This window comes from Eucyclogobius newberryi, unplaced genomic scaffold, assembly GCF_026437365.1.
Source record: "Eucyclogobius newberryi isolate DKJ021-1_F unplaced genomic scaffold, fEucNew1.0.hap1 SCAF_628, whole genome shotgun sequence".
In the NCBI taxonomy this organism is placed as follows: Eukaryota; Metazoa; Chordata; class Actinopteri; order Gobiiformes; family Gobiidae; genus Eucyclogobius; species Eucyclogobius newberryi.
This window is the reverse complement of record NW_027316310.1, coordinates 1-22,500: the sequence shown is the minus strand read 5'-3', so window position 1 is coordinate 22,500 and position 22,500 is coordinate 1. Positions and strand designations below refer to the sequence as shown.

General features: G+C 51.9%; 1 protein-coding gene across 1 annotated transcript; it reads right to left on the bottom strand.

Moving 5' to 3' along the window:
- Positions 1-11,774: 11,774 nt before the first annotated feature.
- Positions 11,775-14,919, bottom strand: LOC140348221 (collagen alpha-1(XIV) chain-like; the record flags this gene model as incomplete). The annotated part of the gene is made up of 4 exons (XM_072434285.1): positions 11,775-11,956; positions 13,221-13,347; positions 13,913-14,052; positions 14,790-14,919. Coding segments are annotated over 4 exons (579 nt in total), but the record flags the coding sequence as incomplete, so codon positions are not given.
- Positions 14,920-22,500: the final 7,581 nt, after the last annotated feature.

The following is a 22,500-nucleotide window of genomic DNA, read 5'->3' as shown; positions in this document are numbered from 1 at the left end:
ACACACATGAGACACACACGAGACACACACATGAGACACACACACATGAGACACACATGAGACACACATGAGACACACATGAGACACACACACACACACATGAGACACACAAGAGACAAACTAACACATGAGACACACATGAGACACACACACACATGAGACACACATGAGACACACACACACATGAGACACACATGAGACACACATGAGACACCTATGAGACACACACACACACACACACACACACACACATAAGACACACATGAGACACACATGAGAGACACACATGAGACACACATGAGACACATACACATGAGACACACATGAGACACACATGAGACACACACGAGACACACACGAGACACACACGAGACACACACATGAGACACACATGAGACAGACATGAGACACACATGAGACACACATGAGACACACACACACACACACACATGAGACACACAAGAGACAAACTAACACATGAGACACACATGAGACACACATGAGACACAAACACACACACACATGAGACACACATGAGACAAACACACACATGAGACACACATGAGACACACACATGAGACACACATGAGACACACATGAGACACACACACACATGAGACACACATGAGACACACACACACATGAGACACACACACACACACACACACACAAACATGAGACACACATGAGACACACATGAGACACACACACACATGAGACACACATGAGACACACACACACATGAGACACACATGAGACACACACACACATGAGACACACATGAGACACACACGAGACACACACATGAGACACACATGAGACACACACATGAGACACACATGAGACACACATGAGACACACACATGAGACACACATGAGACACACATGAGACACACACACACACACACATGAGACACACATGAGACACACGAGACACACACACACACACACACATGAGACACACATGAGACACACATGAGACACACGAGACACACACACACACACACACACATGAGACACACGAACATGAGACACACACACACACACACACACATGAGACACACGAACATGAGACACACATGAGACACACACATGAGACACACATGAGACACACATGAGACACACACATGAGACACACATGAGACACACACATGAGACACACATGAGACACACATGAGACACACACATGAGACACACATGAGACACACATGAGACACACACATGAGACACACACACACACACACACACACACATGAGACACACATGAGACACACATGAGACACACACATGAGACAAACATGAGACACACATGAGACACACATGAGACACACATGAGACACACAAATGAGACACACATGAGACACACACACATGAGACACACATGAGACACACATGAGACACACACGAGACACACACATGAGACACACATGAGACACACATGAGACAGACATGAGACACACATGAGACACACATGAGACACACACACACACACACATGAGACACACAAGAGACAAACTAACACATGAGACACACATGAGACACACATGAGACACACACACACACACACACACACACACATGAGACACACATGAGACAAACTAACACATGAGACACACATGAGACACACACACACATGAGACACACATGAGACACACACATGAGACACACATGAGACACACATGAGACACACACACACACACAAACACACACACACACACACACACACAAACATGAGACACACATGAGACACACATGAGACACACACACACATGAGACACACATGAGACACACACACACATGAGACACACATGAGACACACACACACATGAGACACACATGAGACACACACGAGACAAACTTGAGACACACACATGAGACACACATGAGACACACACACACACACACACACACATGAGACACACATGAGACACACACATGAGACACACATGAGACACACATGAGACACACACACACACACACACACACACACACATGAGACACACATGAGACACACATGAGACACACACACACACACACACACACACACACACATGAGACACACACATGAGACACACATGAGACACACACATGAGACACACACACACACACACACACATGAGACACACATGAAACACACACACACACACACACACACACATGAGACACACATGAGACACACACACACACACACACACACATGAGACACACATGAGACACACATGAGACACACATGAGACACACACACACATGAGACACACATGAGACACACACACACACACACACATGAGACACACATGAGACACACACACATGAGACACACATGAGACACACACACATGAGACACACATGAGACACACACACATGAGACACACATGAGACACACACACACACACAGACACACACACACACACACACACACACATGAGACACACATGAGACACACATGAGACACACACATGAGACAAACATGAGACACACATGAGACACACATGAGACACACATGAGACACACACATGAGACACACATGAGACACACACATGAGACACACATGAGACACACATGAGACAGACATGAGACACACACATGAGACAAACATGAGACACACATGAGACACACATGAGACACACACATGAGACAAACATGAGACACACATGAGACACACATGAGACACACATGAGACACACATGAGACACACACATGAGACACACATGAGACACACATGAGACAGACATGAGACACACATGAGACACACCTGAGACACACACACACATGAGACACACAAGAGACAAACTAACACATGAGACACACATGAGACACACACACATGAGACACACATGAGACACACACACACATGAGACACACATGAGACACAAACATGAGACACACACACATGAGACACACATGAGACACACATGAGACACACACATGAGACACACATGAGACACACATGAGAGACACATGAGACACACACATGAGACACACATGAGACACACATGAGACACATATGAGACAAACATGAGACACACATGAGACACACACACACACATGAGACACACATGAGACACACACGAGACACACACATGAGACACACACATGAGACACACATGAGACACACATGAGACACGCATGAGACACACATGAGACACACACACACACACACATGAGACACACAAGAGACAAACTAACACATGAGACACACATGAGACACACACACACATGAGACACACATGAGACACACATGAGACACACATGAGACACACATGAGACACCTATGAGACACACACACACACACACACACACAAATGAGACACACATGAGACACACATGAGAGACACACACACACATGAGACACACATGAGACACACACACACATGAGACACATACACATGAGACACACATGAGACACACACGAGACACACACGAGACACACATGAGACACACACATGAGACACACATGAGACACACACACACACACACACACACACACACACATGAGACACACATGAGACACACATGAGACACACACACACATGAGACACACATGAGACACACATGAGACACACACACACACACACACACACACACACATGAGACACACATGAGACACACACACACACACACACATGAGACACACAAGAGACAAACTAACACATGAGACACACATGAGACATACACACACATGAGACACACATGAGACAAACATGAGACACACATGAGACACACATGAGACACACACACACACACACATGAGACACATGAGACACACACACACACACACACACACACACACACACACACACATGAGACACACATGAGACACACACACACATGAGACACAAACATGAGACACACACAAATGAGACACACATGAGACACACACACACATACACACACACACATGAGACACACATGAGACACACACATGAGACACACATGAGACACACACACATGAGACACACACACATGAGACACACATGAGACACACATGAGACACACATGAGACACACACATGAGACACACATGAGACACACATGAGACACAAATGAGACACACACACACACATGAGACACACATGAGACACACATGAGACACACATGAGACACACACGAGATACACACATGAGACACACATGAGACACACACACACACACACATGAGACACACAAGAGACAAACTAACACATGGGACACACATGAGACACACACACACATGAGACACACATGAGACACACACACACACACACACACACACACACGAGACACACATGAGACACACATGACACATACACACACACACACACACACACACACACATGAGACACACATGAGACACACATGAGACACACACACACATAAGACACACATGAGACACACACACACATGAGACACACATGAGACACACACACACACACACACACAAACACGAGACACACATGAGACACACATGACACATACACACACACACACACACACACACACACACATGAGACACACATGAGACACACATGAGACACACACACACATGAGACACACATGAGACACACACACACATGAGACACACACACACATGAGACACACATGAGACACATACACATGAGACACACATGAGACACACACGAGACACACACATGAGACACACATGAGACACACACATGAGACACACATGAGACACACATGAGACACACACACACACACACACACACACACACACATGGGACACACATGAGACACACACACACACATGAGACACACATGAGACACACATGAGACACACATGAGACACACACATGAGACACACATGAGACACACACGAGACACACATGAGACAGACATGAGACAGACATGAGACACACATGAGACACACATGAGACACACACACACGAGACATATACACACACACACACACACACACACACACACACACATGAGACACACATGAGACACACACACACATGAGACACACATGAGACACACATGAGACACACACACAGACACACACACACACACACACATGAGACACACATCCACATGAGACACACACACACACACACACACACGAGACACACACACACACACACACACACACACATGAGACACACACACATACACACACACACGGACACACTGGACACACACACAACACACACACACACTGGGCACACACACTGGACACACACACTGGACAAACACACACACGCACACACAGTGAGTATTCAATGTGTGTTTGTGTGTCCAGTGTGTGTGTAAGTCCAGTGTGTGTGTGTGTGTGTGTGTGTGTGTCTCATGTGTGTCTCATGTGTGTCTCATGTGTGTGTGTGTGTGTGTGTGTGTCCAGTGTGTGTGTCCAGTGTGTGTGTGTGTGTGTGTGTGTGTGTGTGTCCAGTGTGTGTGTCCAGTGTGTGTGTGTCCAGTGTGTGTGTGTGTGCGTGTGTGTGTGTCCAGTGTGTGTGTCCAGTGTGTGTGTCCAGTGTGTTTGTCCAGTGTGTGTGTCCAGTGTGTGTGTCCAGTGTGTGTGTGTCCAGTGTGTGTGTGTATGTGTGTGTGTGTGTGTGTGTAGTGTGTGTGTCCAGTGTGTGTGTCCAGTGTGTGTGTGTCCAGTGTGTGTGTCCAGTGTATGTGTGTGTGTGTGTGTGTCCAGTGTGTGTGTGTGTGTGTCCAGTGTGTGTGTCCAGTGTGTATGTCCAGTGTGTGTGTGTGTGTGTGTGTGTGTGTGTCCAGTGTGTGTGTCCAGTGTGTGTGTCCAGTGTGTGTGTCCAGTGTGTTTGTCCAGTGTATGTGTGTGTCCAGTGTGTGTGTGTGTGTGTGTGTGTCCAGTGTGTGTGTCCAGTGTGTGTGTCCAGTGTGTGTGTCCAGTGTGTTTGTCCAGTGTATGTGTGTGTCCAGTGTGTGTGTGTGTGTGTGTGTGTCCAGTGTGTGTGTCCAGTGTGTGTGTCCAGTGTGTGTGTGTCCAGTGTGTGTGTCCAGTGTGTGTGTGTCCAGTGTATGTGTCCAGTGTGTGTGTGTGTCCAGTGTGTGTCCAGTGTGTGTGTCCAGTGTGTGTGTGTCCAGTGTGTGTGTCCAGTGTGTGTGTGTCCAGTGTGTGTGTCCAGTGTGTGTGTGTGTCCAGTATGTGTGTCCAGTGTGTGTGTCCAGTGTGTGTGTCCAGTGTGTGTGTCCAGTGTATGTGTGTGTCCAGTGTGTGTGTGTCCAGTGTGTGTGTCCAGTGTGTGTGTCCAGTGTATATATGTGTCCAGTGTGTGTGTGTGTGTGTGTGTCCAGTGTGTGTGTGTCCAGTGTGTGTGTCCAGTGTGTGTGTCCAGTGTGTGTGTGTCCAGTGTGTGTGTCCAGTGTGTGTGTGTGTGTGTGTGTGTGTCCAGTGTGTGTGTCCAGTGTGTGTGTGTGTCCAGTGTGTGTGTGTGTGTGTGTGTGTCCAGTGTGTGTGTCCAGTGTGTGTGTCCAGTGTGTGTGTCCAGTGTATGTATGTGTCCAGTGTGTGTGTGTGTGTGTGTCCAGTGTGTCCAGTGTGTGTGTCCAGTGTGTGTGTCCAGTGTGTGTGTCCAGTGTATGTGTGTGTCCAGTGTGTGTGTGTGTGTGTGTGTGTCCAGTGTGTGTGTCCAGTGTGTGTGTCCAGTGTATGTGTGTGTCCAGTGTGTGTGTCCAGTGTGTGTGTCCAGTGTGTGTGTGTCCAGTGTGTGTGTCCAGTGTGTGTGTCCAGTGTGTGTGTGTCCAGTGTGTGTGTCCAGTGCGTGTGTGTGTGTGTGTGTGTGTGTCCAGTGTGTGTGTCCAGTGTGTGTGTGTGTGTGTGTGTGTCCAGTGTGTGTGTCCAGTGTGTGTGTGTGTGTGTGTCCAGTGTGTGTGTCCAGTGTGTGTGTCCAGTGTGTGTGTCCAGTGTGTGTGTGTCCAGTGTGTGTGTCCAGTGTGTGTGTGTCCAGTGTGTGTGTCCAGTGTGTGTGTCCAGTGTGTGTGTGTGTGTGTGTGTGTCCAGTGTGTGTGTCCAGTGTGTGTGTCCAGTGTATGTGTGTGTCTAGTGTGTGTGTCCAGTGTGTGTGTCCAGTGTGTGTGTCCAGTGTATGTGTGTGTCCAGTGTGTGTGTCCAGTGTGTGTGTCCAGTGTGTGTGTCCAGTGTATGTGTGTGTCCAGTGTGTGTGTGTGTGTCCAGTGTGTGTATCCAGTGTGTGTGTCCAGTGTGTGTGTGTCCAGTGTGTGTGTCCAGTGTGTGTGTGTGTCCAGTGTGTGTGTCCAGTGTGTGTGTCCAGTGTGTGTGTCCAGTGTGTGTGTCCAGTGTATGTGTGTGTCCAGTGTGTGTGTGTGTGTGTGTGTCCAGTGTGTGTGTGTGTGTGTGTGTCCAGTGTGTGTGTCCAGTGTGTGTGTCCAGTGTATGTATGTGTCCAGTGTGTGTGTGTGTGTGTGTGTGTGTGTCCAGTGTGTGTGTGTGTGTGTGTGTGTCCAGTGTGTGTGTCCAGTGTGTGTGTCCAGTGTGTGTGTGTCCAGTGTGTGTGTCCAGTGTGTGTGTGTCCAGTGTGTGTGTCCAGTGTGTGTGTCCAGTGTCTGTGTGTGTGTGTGTGTGTGTCCAGTGTGTGTGTCCAGTGTGTGTGTCCAGTGTATGTGTGTGTCCAGTGTGTGTGTGTGTGTGTGTGTCCAGTGTGTGTGTCCAGTGTGTGTGTCCAGTGTATGTGTGTGTCCAGTGTGTGTGTCCAGTGTGTGTGTCCAGTGTGTGTGTGTCCAGTGTGTGTGTCCAGTGTGTGTGTCCAGTGTGTGTGTGTCCAGTGTGTGTGTCCAGTGCGTGTGTGTGTGTGTGTGTCCAGTGTGTGTGTCCAGTGTGTGTGTCCAGTGTGTGTGTGTCCAGTGCGTGTGTGTGTGTGTCCAGTGTGTGTGTCCAGTGTGTGTGTCCAGTGTATGTGTGTGTCCAGTGTGTGTGTCCAGTGTGTGTGTCCAGTGTGTGTGTGTCCAGTGTGTGTGTCCAGTGTGTGTGTCCAGTGTGTGTGTGTCCAGTGTGTGTGTCCAGTGTGTGTGTGTCCAGTGTGTGTGTCCAGTGTGTGTGTCCAGTGTGTGTGTGTGTCCAGTGTGTGTGTCCAGTGTGTGTGTCCAGTGTGTGTGTGTCCAGTGTGTGTGTCCAGTGTGTGTGTCCAGTGTGTGTGTGTCCAGTGTGTGTGTCCAGTGTGTGTGTGTCCAGTGTGTGTGTCCAGTATGTGTGTTTCCAGTGTGTTTGTGTCACTGGTGGATAATTATAAAGACTTAATGATGTTTGTGAGAATCTGGAGACACTAAATATCTGTGAAGAGCAGGAGCCCCACCCTCTTTAGCCCCACCCTCTTTAGCCCCACCCTCTTTAGCCCCACCCTCTTTAGCTTTAGCCCCAATCGCTTTAGCCCGCCCTCCTTCAGCTTTAGCCCCACCTCCTTCAGCTTTAGCTCCACCTCCTACAGCTTTAGACCCACCTCCTTCAGCTTTAGCTCCACCTCCTTCAGCTTTAGCCCGCCCTCCTTCAGCTTTAGCTCCACCTCCTTCAGCTTTAGCCCCACCTCCTTCAGCTTTAGCCCACCTCCTTCAGCTTTAGCCCGCCCTCCTTCAGCTTTAGCTCCACCTCCTTCAGCTTTAGCCCCACCTCCTTCAGCTTTAGCTCCACCTCCTTCAGCTTTAGCTCCACCTCCTTCAGCTTTAGCTCCACCTCCTTCAGCTTTAGCCCCACCTCCTTCAGCTTTAGCCCGCCCTCCTTCAGCTTTAGCTCCACCTCCTTCAGCTTTAGCCCGCCCTCCTTCAGCTTTAGCCCCACCTCCTTCAGCTTTAGCTCCACCTCCTTCAGCTTTAGCCCCACCTCCTTCAGCTTTAGCTCCACCTCCTTCAGCTTTAGCTCCACCTCCTTCAGCTTTAGCTCCACCTCCTTCAGCTTTAGCCCGCCCTCCTTCAGCTTAAGCTCCACCTCCTACAGCTTTAGCCCCACCTCCTTCAGCTTTAGCCCCACCTCCTTCAGCGTTACCTCCACCTCCTTCAGCTTTAGCTCCACCTCCTTCAGCTTTAGCCCCACCTCCTTCAGCTTTAGCTCCACCTCCTTCAGCTTTAGCCCGCCCTCCTTCAGCTTTAGCCCGCCCTCCTTCAGCTTTAGCCCCACCTCCTTCAGCTTTAGCCCCACCTCCTTCAGCTTTAGCCCCACCTCCTTCAGCTTTAGCTCCACCTCCTACAGCTTTAGCTCCACCTCCTTCAGCTTTAGCTCCACCTCCTTCAGCTTTAGCCCGCCCTCCTTCAGCTTTAGCCCCACCTCCTTCAGCTTTAGCTCCACCTCCTACAGCTTTAGCCCCACCTCCTTCAGCTTTAGCCCCACCTCCTTCAGCTTTAGCTCCACCTCCTTCAGCTTTAGCTCCACCTCCTTCAGCTTTAGCCCGCCCTCCTTCAGCTTTAGCTCCACCTCCTTCAGCTTTAGCCCCACCTCCTACAGCTTTAGCTCCACCTCCTTCAGCTTTAGCTCCACCTCCTTCAGCTTTAGCCCGCCCTCCTTCAGCTTTAGCTCCACCTCCTTCAGCTTTAGCCCCACCTCCTTCAGCTTTAGCTCCACCTCCTTCAGCTTTAGCTCCACCTCCTACAGCTTTAGCCCCACCTCCTTCAGCTTTAGCTCCACCTCCTTCAGCTTTAGCCCGCCCTCCTTCAGCTTTAGCCCCACCTCCTTCAGCTTTAACCCCACCTCCTTCAGCTTTAGCCCCACCTCCTTCAGCTTTAGCCCGCCCTCCTTCAGCTTTAGCTCCACCTCCTTCAGCTTTAGCCCCACCTCCTTCAGCTTTAGCTCCACCTCCTTCAGCTTTAGCCCCACCTCCTTCAGCTTTAGCCCCACCTCCTTCAGCTTTAGCCCCACCTCCTTCAGCTTTAGCCCCACCTCCTTCAGCTTTAGCTCCACCTCCTTCAGCTTTAGCTCCACCTCCTTCAGCTTTAGCCCGCCCTCCTTCAGCTTTAGCTCCACCTCCTTCAGCTTTAGCTCCACCTCCTACAGCTTTAGCCCCACCTCCTTCAGCTTTAGCTCCACCTCCTTCAGCTTTAGCCCGCCCTCCTTCAGCTTTAGCCCCACCTCCTTCAGCTTTAACCCCACCTCCTTCAGCTTTAGCCCCACCTCCTTCAGCTTTAGCCCCACCTCCTTCAGCTTTAGCTCCACCTCCTTCAGCTTTAGCCCCACCTCCTTCAGCTTTAGCTCCACCTCCTTCAGCTTTAGCTCCACCTCCTTCAGCTTAAGCTCCACCTCCTACAGCTTTAGCCCCACCTCCTTCAGCTTTAGCCCCACCTCCTTCAGCGTTACCTCCACCTCCTTCAGCTTTAGCTCCACCTCCTTCAGCTTTAGCCCCACCTCCTTCAGCTTTAGCTCCACCTCCTTCAGCTTTAGCCCGCCCTCCTTCAGCTTTAGCCCCACCTCCTTCAGCTTTAGCCCCACCTCCTTCAGCTTTAGCCCCACCTCCTTCAGCTTTAGCTCCACCTCCTACAGCTTTAGCTCCACCTCCTTCAGCTTTAGCTCCACCTCCTTCAGCTTTAGCCCGCCCTCCTTCAGCTTTAGCCCCACCTCCTTCAGCTTTAGCTCCACCTCCTACAGCTTTAGCCCCACCTCCTTCAGCTTTAGCCCCACCTCCTTCAGCTTTAGCTCCACCTCCTTCAGCTTTAGCTCCACCTCCTTCAGCTTTAGCCCGCCCTCCTTCAGCTTTAGCTCCACCTCCTTCAGCTTTAGCCCCACCTCCTACAGCTTTAGCTCCACCTCCTTCAGCTTTAGCTCCACCTCCTTCAGCTTTAGCCCGCCCTCCTTCAGCTTTAGCTCCACCTCCTTCAGCTTTAGCCCCACCTCCTTCAGCTTTAGCTCCACCTCCTTCAGCTTTAGCCCGCCCTCCTTCAGCTTTAGCTCCACCTCCTACAGCTTTAGCCCCACCTCCTTCAGCTTTAGCCCCACCTCCTTCAGCTTTAGCCCCACCTCCTTCAGCTTTAGCTCCACCTCCTTCAGCTTTAGCCCCACCTCCTTCAGCTTTAGCTCCACCTCCTTCAGCTTTAGCTCCACCTCCTTCAGCTTTAGCCCGCCCTCCTTCAGCTTTAGCTCCACCTCCTTCAGCTTTAGCTCCACCTCCTACAGCTTTAGCCCCACCTCCTTCAGCTTTAGCTCCACCTCCTTCAGCTTTAGCCCGCCCTCCTTCAGCTTTAGCCCCACCTCCTTCAGCTTTAACCCCACCTCCTTCAGCTTTAGCCCCACCTCCTTCAGCTTTAGCCCGCCCTCCTTCAGCTTTAGCTCCACCTCCTTCAGCTTTAGCCCCACCTCCTTCAGCTTTAGCTCCACCTCCTTCAGCTTTAGCCCCACCTCCTTCAGCTTTAGCCCCACCTCCTTCAGCTTTAGCCCCACCTCCTTCAGCTTTAGCCCCACCTCCTTCAGCTTTAGCTCCACCTCCTTCAGCTTTAGCTCCACCTCCTTCAGCTTTAGCCCGCCCTCCTTCAGCTTTAGCTCCACCTCCTTCAGCTTTAGCTCCACCTCCTACAGCTTTAGCCCCACCTCCTTCAGCTTTAGCTCCACCTCCTTCAGCTTTAGCCCGCCCTCCTTCAGCTTTAGCCCCACCTCCTTCAGCTTTAACCCCACCTCCTTCAGCTTTAGCCCCACCTCCTTCAGCTTTAGCCCCACCTCCTTCAGCTTTAGCTCCACCTCCTTCAGCTTTAGCCCGCCCTCCTTCAGCTTTAGCTCCACCTCCTTCAGCTTTAGCCCCACCTCCTTCAGCTTTAGCCCCACCTCCTTCAGCTTTAGCCCCACCTCCTTCAGCTTTAGCCCCACCTCCTTCAGCTTTAGCCCCACCTCCTTCAGCTTTAGCTCCACCTCCTTCAGCTTTAGCCCCACCTCCTTGAGTTCTCCTCCGCTCAGAGAGATCCACTTGATGAGGTAAGAAACCACATCGTCCGCCGCTGCGTCCCATCGAACGGTCAGATCGCTCCCCGAGAAGTTTGTGACTCTTAGGTCTGAGGGAGGAGGAACCTTCACTGAGGAGAACACAGAACACAGAACCTTCACAGAGGAACCTTCACTGAGGAGAACACAGAACCTTCACAGAGGAAAACACAGAACCTTCACAGAGGAGAACACAGAACACAGAACCTTCACAGAGGAACCTTCACTGAGGAGAACACAGAACCTTCACAGAGGAGAACACAGAACCTTCACTGAGGAGAACACAGAACCTTCACAGAGGAATCTTCACTGAGGAACCTTCACTGAGGAGAACACAGAACCTTCACTGAGGAGAACACAGAACACAGAACCTTCACTGAGGAGAACACAGAACCTTCACAGAGGAACCTTCACTGAGGAGAACACAGAACCTTCACAGAGGAGAACACAGAACCTTCACTGAGGAGAACACAGAACCTTCACAGAGGAATCTTCACTGAGGAACCTTCACTGAGGAGAACACAGAACCTTCACTGAGGAGAACACAGAACACAGAACCTTCACTGAGGAGAACACAGAACCTTCACTGAGGAGAACACAGAACCTTCACAGAGGAACCTTTACTGAGGAGAACACAGAACCTTCACAGAGGAACCTTCACTGAGGAAAACGCAGAACCTTCACTGAGGAGAACACAGATCCTTCACAGAGGAACCTTCACTGAGGAGAACACAGAACCTTCACTGAGGAGAACACAGAACCTTCACAGAGGAACCTTTACTGAGGAGAACACAGAACCTTCACTGAGGCGAACACAGAACCTTCACAGAAGAACCTTCACTGAGGAAAACACAGAACCTTCACTGAGGAGAACACAGATCCTTCACAGAGGAACCTTCACTGAGGAGAACACAGAACACAAAACCTTCACTGAGAAGAACACAGAAGCTTCACTGAGGAGAACACAGAACCTTAATAGAGGAACCTTCACTGAGGAGAACACAGAACCTTAATAGAGGAACCTTCACTGAGGAGAACACAGAACCTTCACTGAGGAGAACACAGAACCTTCACAGAGGAACCTTTACTGAGGAGAACACAGAACCTTCACTGAGGAGAACACAGAACCTTCACAGAGGAACCTTCACTGAGGAGAACACAGAACCTTCACAGAGGAACCTTCACTGAGGAGAACACAGAACCTTCACTGAGGAGAACACAGAACCTTCACAGAGGAACCTTCACTGAGGAGAACACAGAACCTTCACAGAGGAACCTTCACTGAGGAGAACACAGAACCTTCACAGAGGAACCTTCACTGAGGAGAACACAGAACCTTCACAGTTCTTGTCTTACGTGTGGTGACGTTGCCCGTGGCAGCCACAGATTCTCCCTGAGGAAACATCGAATGCACCGACACCTGATATTTAGAGAGAGACGACAAGTTCTGCACCAGGACCGAGTTTAGACCCTCCACCTCCACCTGGAACAACAAACAAACAAACAAACAAACAAACAAACAAACAAACACAGTCAACAAGTAATATAGTAATAATAGTCATATTTTGCTAACACGCTTTGCTAGCTTTGTGTTGCTAACGTGCTTTGCTAGCTTTGTGTTGCTAACGCGCTTTGCTAGCTTTGTGTTGCTAACGCGCTTTGCTAGCTTTGTGTTGCTAACTTGCTTTGCTAGCTTTGTGTTGCTAACTTGCTTTGCTAGCTTTGTGTTGCTAAGGCTCCACATAGTCGTTAGCATCAGGGGAAACACGGCGCTTTAGCTCGAGGTCAAGTCAGAGTTGGAGACACAAGATTCTTTTGTGTTTCTGCTTTTTGCCTCTTGAGTCTGTTCTCTCTCGTCCAATCATCTGGCTGTGCTGAGAAGCTCCTCCCCCTGAGCTAAAGTCCACATGGAGCCAGACGCTTTGGGAGCCAGAACCTCTCAGGGGCCAGAACCACTCAGGGGCCACTTTGGATTAAGACAAGGGCCAGAGTCAGGACTAAACATGGGCCGGCCTCCTGCTGGTGCCAGGGACTGTAAAGGTTCTCACCTGTCGGACGTCGCTGCCATGGTTTGTGCTCAGAGTGATGCGATGTCCAGGAACCTGCACCGCCCCTGGACTCCAGCTGACCCTCACCCGACTGTGAGAGACCAGGGGGAAGGAGAGGGACTGCGGGGGAGGCAACGGGACTGTGGGGGAGAGTGAAGAGAGGTGAGGGACTGTGGGGGAGAGAGAAGAGAGGTGAGGGACTGTGGGGGAGAGAAGAGAGGTGAGGGACTGTGAGGGAGAGAGAAGAGAGGGACTGTGAGGGAGAGAAGAGAGGTGAGGGACTGTGGGGGAGAGAAGAGAGGTGAGGGACTGTGAGGGAGAGAAGAGAGGTGAGGGACTGTGGGGGAGAGAGAAGAGAGGTGAGGGACTGTGAGGGAGAGAAGAGAGGTGAGGGACTGTGAGGGAGAGAAGAGAGGTGAGGGACTGTGGGGGAGAAAAGAGAGGTGAGGGACTGTGAGGTGAGCGGGACCTGATGTTGTGTATTCATTTAAAGTATTGTAAAGCACTGATCTTCATGTATTTATATCAAAGTATTTATGTCTGTCGACCAATGGGAGAAAGATGGAGATTAATGTGTCACATATTCAATAAATTCAAACTCTTAAACGGGGAAGTATATATGTGTATATGTACACACAGGGCAGTATATATGTGTATATGTACACACAGGGCAGTATATATGTGTATATGTACACACAGGGCAGTATATATGTGTATATGTACACACAGGGCAGTATATATGTGTATATGTACACACAGGGCAGTATATATGTGTATATGTACACACAGGGCAGTATATATGTGTATATGTACACACAGGGCAGTATATATGTGTATATGTACACACGGGGAAGTATATATTTGTATATTCACACACATGTGGCAGCGATGGCGGTCAGCGGCTCGCTGGGCTCGTCCTCGTACAGAGCGTACAGTGTCACAGAGTAATCTGTAGAGGGCAGCAGATCCTCCAGAGTCAGCTCAGTGAGGGCGGGGCTCAGCTTCTCCTGAGGAACACAGACACTGGTCACTACGGCAACACAGACACTGGTCACTACGGCAACACAGACAGACACTTGAAACCTGAAAGAGTCAGGCCAAGTGAGATTATCTGACTGAACTCATTTTGTAATTAATAAATAATAATAATAATAGTAAATATAGCCGCAAGCGGCAATGATCGGCCCTCACCACACCGTCGCCCCAATTGTCCTTTTATTACATCTACTGCTGAATCTGTGACGCTGTCACATCTTCTCCCCTTTGTTTTACCATCAAAAAGACATTTTATTTACAATTCTTGGCAAGAGTCCGTGATTCTTTGAATCAAAATGTGGATCACTTTTGATGCTCCTGAAGATGAGTCTCACTCTGGTTAATATGTCTAAGAGTTTGTGAAAGTCTAAAGTGTAAACATGTTCTGGCGATTTTCCCATTGGAATAACATGGGAGGTTTCTGTCATCGCTACGGCAACGATATAACAATTATGACATGGGTCTCATTGACTTTTTTGTTTGGGATGCCAAAATGAATTTTGTGTCAAATTTCGCAAAACTAAACATTTAACCTCTATATAAAATCTGTAGGGGGCGCTGTGGCGCCAAATTAATTCATTTTACTTCAAGTAGGTTTAGGGCAAAGAGTTTAACAACTGATTCTAATTTGACGCAATTCGGACTTTATCTGCGCAAACGGCAGCAAATTGAAAATTTGGGAAATTTCTAAAATTCCGTGACAGGGTCAAAGTCATTTGAATAACTTGATGTCCCACTCCTCAGCACCATTCTCACACCATTTCAGAGGAGTTTGTAAAAGAACCACGTTTGGAAAAACTCCCGAGTCATGCTTAGTCATTTTTGAACCAATATGGCCGACATTTGTTTGGGCGGACGGCGTTGCCGTAATAATATTTTTTACTTCTCTTGTCACGATCTTCCTCTGCGCCAAATTTCATGATTCTACAATGAGATTATTCATATCTCTCAATGCATTTTTGGTACATTTGGGAAGAAGAAGAAGAAGAAGAAGAAGAAGAAGAAGAAGAAGAAGAAGAAGAAGAAGAAGAAGAAGAAGAAGAAGAAGAAGAAGAAGAAGAAGAAGAATATGAGGGAGAGAAGAGAGGTGAGGGACTGTGGGGGAGAGAAGAGAGGTGAGGGACTGTGAGGGAGTGAAGAGAGGTGAGGGACTGTGAGGGAGAGAAGAGAGGTGAGGGACTGTGAGGGAGAGAAAAGAGAGGTGAGGGACTGTGAGGGAGAGAAGAGAGGTGAGGGACTGTGAGGGAGAGAAAAGAGAGGTGAGGGACTGTGGGGGAGAGAGAAGAGAGGTGAGGGACTGTGGGGGAGAGAAGAGAGGTGAGGGACTGTGGGGGAGAGAAGAGAGGTGAGGGACTGTGAGGGAGAGAGAAGAGAGGTGAGGGACTGTGAGGGAGAGAAGAGAGGTGAGGGACTGTGGGGGAGAGAAGAGAGGTGAGGGACTGTGGGGGAGAAAAGAGAGGTGAGGGACTGTGAGGGAGAGAGAAGAGAGGTGAGGGACTGTGGGGGAGAGAGAAGAGAGGTGAGGGACTGTGGGGGAGAGAGAAGAGAGGTGAGGGACTGTGAGGGAGAGAAGAGAGGTGAGGGACTGTGGGGGAGAGAGAAGAGAGGTGAGGGACTGTGAGGGAGTGAAGAGAGGTGAGGGACTGTGGGGGAGAGAGAAGAAAGGTGAGGGACTGTGAGGGAGAGAAGAGAGGTGAGGGACTGTGGGGGAGAGAGAAGAGAGGTGAGGGACTGTGAGGGAGAGAAGAGAGGTGAGGGACTGTGAGGGAGAGAAAAGAGAGATGAGGGACTGTGAGGGAGAGAAGAGAGGTGAGGGACTGTGAGGGAGAGAAAAGAGAGGTGAGGGACTGTGGGGGAGAGAGAAGAGAGGTGAGGGACTGTGGGGGAGAGAAGAGAGGTGAGGGACTGTGGGGGAGAGAAGAGAGGTGAGGGACTGTGAGGGAGAGAGAAGAGAGGTGAGGGACTGTGGGGGAGAGAAGAGAGGTGAGGGACTGTGAGGGAGAGAAGAGAGGTGAGGGACTGTGGGGGAGAGAAGAGAGGTGAGGGACTGTGGGGGAGAAAAGAGAGGTGAGGGACTGTGAGGGAGAGAGAAGAGAGGTGAGGGACTGTGGGGGAGAGAGAAGAGAGGTGAGGGACTGTGGGGGAGAGAAGAGAGGTGAGGGACTGTGAGGGAGAGAAAAGAGAGGTGAGGGACTGTGAGGGAGAAAAGAGAGGTGAGGGACTGTGGGGGAGAGAAGAGAGGTGAGGGACTGTGGGGGAGAGAAGAGAGGTGAGGGACTGTGGGGGAGAGAAGAGAGGTGAGGGACTGTGAGGGAGAGAGAAGAGAGGTGAGGGACTGTGAGGGAGAGAAGAGAGGTGAGGGACTGTGGGGGAGAGAAGAGAGGTGAGGGACTGTGGGGGAGAGAAGAGAGGTGAGGGACTGTGGGGGAGAAAAGAGAGGTGAGGGACTGTGAGGGAGAGAGAAGAGAGGTGAGGGACTGTGGGGGAGAGAGAAGAGAGGTGAGGGACTGTGGGGGAGAGAGAAGAGAGGTGAGGGACTGTGAGGGAGAGAAGAGAGGTGAGGGACTGTGGGGGAGAGAGAAGAGAGGTGAGGGACTGTGAGGGAGTGAAGAGAGGTGAGGGACTGTGGGGGAGAGAGAAGAGAGGTGAGGGACTGTGAGGGAGAGAAGAGAGGTGAGGGACTGTGGGGGAGAGAGAAGAGAGGTGAGGGACTGTGAGGGAGAGAAGAGAGGTGAGGGACTGTGAGGGAGAGAAAAGAGAGGTGAGGGACTGTGGGGGAGAGAGAAGAGAGGTGAGGGACTGTGGGGGAGAGAAGAGAGGTGAGGGACTGTGGGGGAGAGAAGAGAGGTGAGGGACTGTGAGGGAGAGAGAAGAGAGGTGAGGGACTGTGGGGGAGAGAAGAGAGGTGAGGGACTGTGAGGGAGAGAAGAGAGGTGAGGGACTGTGGGGGAGAGAAGAGAGGTGAGGGACTGTGGGGGAGAAAAGAGAGGTGAGGGACTGTGAGGGAGAGAGAAGAGAGGTGAGGGACTGTGGGGGAGAGAGAAGAGAGGTGAGGGACTGTGGGGGAGAGAAGAGAGGTGAGGGACTGTGAGGGAGAGAAAAGAGAGGTGAGGGACTGTGAGGGAGAAAAGAGAGGTGAGGGACTGTGGGGGAGAGAGAAGAGAGGTGAGGGACTGTGGGGGAGAGAAGAGAGGTGAGGGACTGTGGGGGAGAGAAGAGAGGTGAGGGACTGTGGGGGAGAGAAGAGAGGTGAGGGACTGTGAGGGAGAGAGAAGAGAGGTGAGGGACTGTGGGGGAGAGAAGAGAGGTGAGGGACTGTGAGGGAGAGAAGAGAGGTGAGGGACTGTGGGGGAGAGAAGAGAGGTGAGGGACTGTGGGGGAGAAAAGAGAGGTGAGGGACTGTGAGGGAGAGAGAAGAGAGGTGAGGGACTGTGGGGGAGAGAGAAGAGAGGTGAGGGACTGTGGGGGAGAGAGAAGAGAGGTGAGGGACTGTGAGGGAGAGAAGAGAGGTGAGGGACTGTGGGGGAGAGAGAAGAGAGGTGAGGGACTGTGAGGGAGTGAAGAGAGGTGAGGGACTGTGGGGGAGAGAGAAGAGAGGTGAGGGACTGTGAGGGAGAGAAGAGAGGTGAGGGACTGTGAGGGAGAGAAGAGAGGTGAGGGACTGTGGGGGAGAGAGAAGAGAGGTGAGGGACTGTAAGGGAGAGAAGAGAGGTGAGGGACTGTGAGGGAGAGAAAAGAGAGGTGAGGGACTGTGAGGGAGAGAAAAGAGAGGTGAGGGACTGTGGGGGAGAGAGAAGAGAGGTGAGGGACTGTGAGGGAGAGAAAAGAGAGGTGAGGGACTGTGGGGGAGAGAGAAGAGAGGTGAGGGACTGTGGGGGAGAGAAGAGAGGTGAGGGACTGTGGGGGAGAGAAGAGAGGTGAGGGACTGTGAGGGAGAGAGAAGAGAGGTGAGGGACTGTGGGGGAGAGAAGAGAGGTGAGGGACTGTGAGGGAGAGAAGAGAGGTGAGGGACTGTGGGGGAGAGAAGAGAGGTGAGGGACTGTGGGGGAGAAAAGAGAGGTGAGGGACTGTGAGGGAGAGAGAAGAGAGGTGAGGGACTGTGGGGGAGAGAGAAGAGAGGTGAGGGACTGTGGGGGAGAGAAGAGAGGTGAGGGACTGTGAGGGAGAGAAAAGAGAGGTGAGGGACTGTGAGGGAGAAAAGAGAGGTGAGGGACTGTGGGGGAGAGAGAAGAGAGGTGAGGGACTGTGGGGGAGAGAAGAGAGGTGAGGGACTGTGGGGGAGAGAAGAGAGGTGAGGGACTGTGGGGGAGAGAGAAGAGAGGTGAGGGACTGTGAGGGAGAGAGAAGAGAGGTGAGGGACTGTGGGGGAGAGAAGAGAGGTGAGGGACTGTGGGGGAGAGAGAAGAGAGGTGAGGGACTGTGAGGGAGAGAGAAGAGAGGTGAGGGACTGTGGGGGAGAGAGAAGAGAGGTGAGGGACTGTGGGGGAGAGAAGAGAGGTGAGGGACTGTGGGGGAGAGAAGAGAGGTGAGGGACTGTGAGGGAGAGAGAAGAGAGGTGAGGGACTGTGAGGGAGAGAAAAGAGAGGTGAGGGACTGTGGGGGAGAGAGAAGAGAGGTGAGGGACTGTGGGGGAGAGAAGAGAGGTGAGGGACTGTGGGGGAGAGAAGAGAGGTGAGGGACTGTGAGGGAGAGAGAAGAGAGGTGAGGGACTGTGAGGGAGAGAAGAGAGGTGAGGGACTGTGGGGGAGAGAAGAGAGGTGAGGGACTGTGGGGGAGAGAAGAGAGGTGAGGGACTGTGGGGGAGAAAAGAGAGGTGAGGGACTGTGAGGGAGAGAGAAGAGAGGTGAGGGACTGTGGGGGAGAGAGAAGAGAGGTGAGGGACTGTGGGGGAGAGAGAAGAGAGGTGAGGGACGGTGAGGGAGAGAAGAGAGGTGAGGGACTGTGGGGGAGAGAGAAGAGAGGTGAGGGACTGTGAGGGAGTGAAGAGAGGTGAGGGACTGTGGGGGAGAGAGAAGAAAGGTGAGGGACTGTGAGGGAGAGAAGAGAGGTGAGGGACTGTGGGGGAGAGAGAAGAGAGGTGAGGGACTGTGAGGGAGAGAAGAGAGGTGAGGGACTGTGAGGGAGAGAAAAGAGAGATGAGGGACTGTGAGGGAGAGAAGAGAGGTGAGGGACTGTGAGGGAGAGAAAAGAGAGGTGAGGGACTGTGGGGGAGAGAGAAGAGAGGTGAGGGACTGTGGGGGAGAGAAGAGAGGTGAGGGACTGTGGGGGAGAGAAGAGAGGTGAGGGACTGTGAGGGAGAGAGAAGAGAGGTGAGGGACTGTGGGGGAGAGAAGAGAGGTGAGGGACTGTGAGGGAGAGAAGAGAGGTGAGGGACTGTGGGGGAGAGAAGAGAGGTGAGGGACTGTGGGGGAGAAAAGAGAGGTGAGGGACTGTGAGGGAGAGAGAAGAGAGGTGAGGGACTGTGGGGGAGAGAGAAGAGAGGTGAGGGACTGTGGGGGAGAGAAGAGAGGTGAGGGACTGTGAGGGAGAGAAAAGAGAGGTGAGGGACTGTGAGGGAGAAAAGAGAGGTGAGGGACTGTGGGGGAGAGAAGAGAGGTGAGGGACTGTGGGGGAGAGAAGAGAGGTGAGGGACTGTGGGGGAGAGAAGAGAGGTGAGGGACTGTGAGGGAGAGAGAAGAGAGGTGAGGGACTGTGAGGGAGAGAAGAGAGGTGAGGGACTGTGGGGGAGAGAAGAGAGGTGAGGGACTGTGGGGGAGAGAAGAGAGGTGAGGGACTGTGGGGGAGAAAAGAGAGGTGAGGGACTGTGAGGGAGAGAGAAGAGAGGTGAGGGACTGTGGGGGAGAGAGAAGAGAGGTGAGGGACTGTGGGGGAGAGAGAAGAGAGGTGAGGGACTGTGAGGGAGAGAAGAGAGGTGAGGGACTGTGGGGGAGAGAGAAGAGAGGTGAGGGACTGTGAGGGAGTGAAGAGAGGTGAGGGACTGTGGGGGAGAGAGAAGAGAGGTGAGGGACTGTGAGGGAGAGAAGAGAGGTGAGGGACTGTGGGGGAGAGAGAAGAGAGGTGAGGGACTGTGAGGGAGAGAAGAGAGGTGAGGGACTGTGAGGGAGAGAAAGAGAGGTGAGGGACTGTGGGGGAGAGAGAAGAGAGGTGAGGGACTGTGGGGGAGAGAAGAGAGGTGAGGGACTGTGGGGGAGAGAAGAGAGGTGAGGGACTGTGAGGGAGAGAGAAGAGAGGTGAGGGACTGTGGGGGAGAGAAGAGAGGTGAGGGACTGTGAGGGAGAGAAGAGAGGTGAGGGACTGTGGGGGAGAGAAGAGAGGTGAGGGACTGTGGGGGAGAAAAGAGAGGTGAGGGACTGTGAGGGAGAGAGAAGAGAGGTGAGGGACTGTGGGGGAGAGAGAAGAGAGGTGAGGGACTGTGGGGGAGAGAAGAGGTGAGGGACTGTGAGGGAGAGAAAAGAGAGGTGAGGGACTGTGAGGGAGAAAAGAGAGGTGAGGGACTGTGGGGGAGAGAGAAGAGAGGTGAGGGACTGTGGGGGAGAGAAGAGAGGTGAGGGACTGTGGGGGAGAGAAGAGAGGTGAGGGACTGTGGGGGAGAGAAGAGAGGTGAGGGACTGTGAGGGAGAGAGAAGAGAGGTGAGGGACTGTGGGGGAGAGAAGAGAGGTGAGGGACTGTGAGGGAGAGAAGAGAGGTGAGGGACTGTGGGGGAGAGAAGAGAGGTGAGGGACTGTGGGGGAGAGAAGAGAGGTGAGGGACTGTGAGGGAGAGAGAAGAGAGGTGAGGGACTGTGGGGGAGAGAGAAGAGAGGTGAGGGACTGTGGGGGAGAGAGAAGAGAGGTGAGGGACTGTGAGGGAGAGAAGAGAGGTGAGGGACTGTGGGGGAGAGAGAAGAGAGGTGAGGGACTGTGAGGGAGTGAAGAGAGGTGAGGGACTGTGGGGGAGAGAGAAGAGAGGTGAGGGACTGTGAGGGAGAGAAGAGAGGTGAGGGACTGTGAGGGAGAGAAGAGAGGTGAGGGACTGTGGGGGAGAGAGAAGAGAGGTGAGGGACTGTGAGGGAGAGAAGAGAGGTGAGGGACTGTGAGGGAGAGAGAAGAGAGGTGAGGGACTGTGGGGGAGAGAAGAGAGGTGAGGGACTGTGAGGGAGAGAAAAGAGAGGTGAGGGACTGTGGGGGAGAGAGAAGAGAGGTGAGGGACTGTGAGGGAGAGAAAGAGAGGTGAGGGACTGTGGGGAGAGAGAAGAGAGGTGAGGGACTGTGGGGGAGAGAAGAGAGGTGAGGGACTGTGGGGGAGAGAAGAGAGGTGAGGGACTGTGAGGGAGAGAGAAGAGAGGTGAGGGACTGTGGGGGAGAGAAGAGAGGTGAGGGACTGTGGGGGAGAGAAGAGAGGTGAGGGACTGTGGGGGAGAGAAGAGAGGTGAGGGACTGTGGGGGAGAAAAGAGAGGTGAGGGACTGTGAGGGAGAGAGAAGAGAGGTGAGGGACTGTGGGGGAGAGAGAAGAGAGGTGAGGGACTGTGGGGGAGAGAAGAGAGGTGAGGGACTGTGAGGGAGAGAAAGAGAG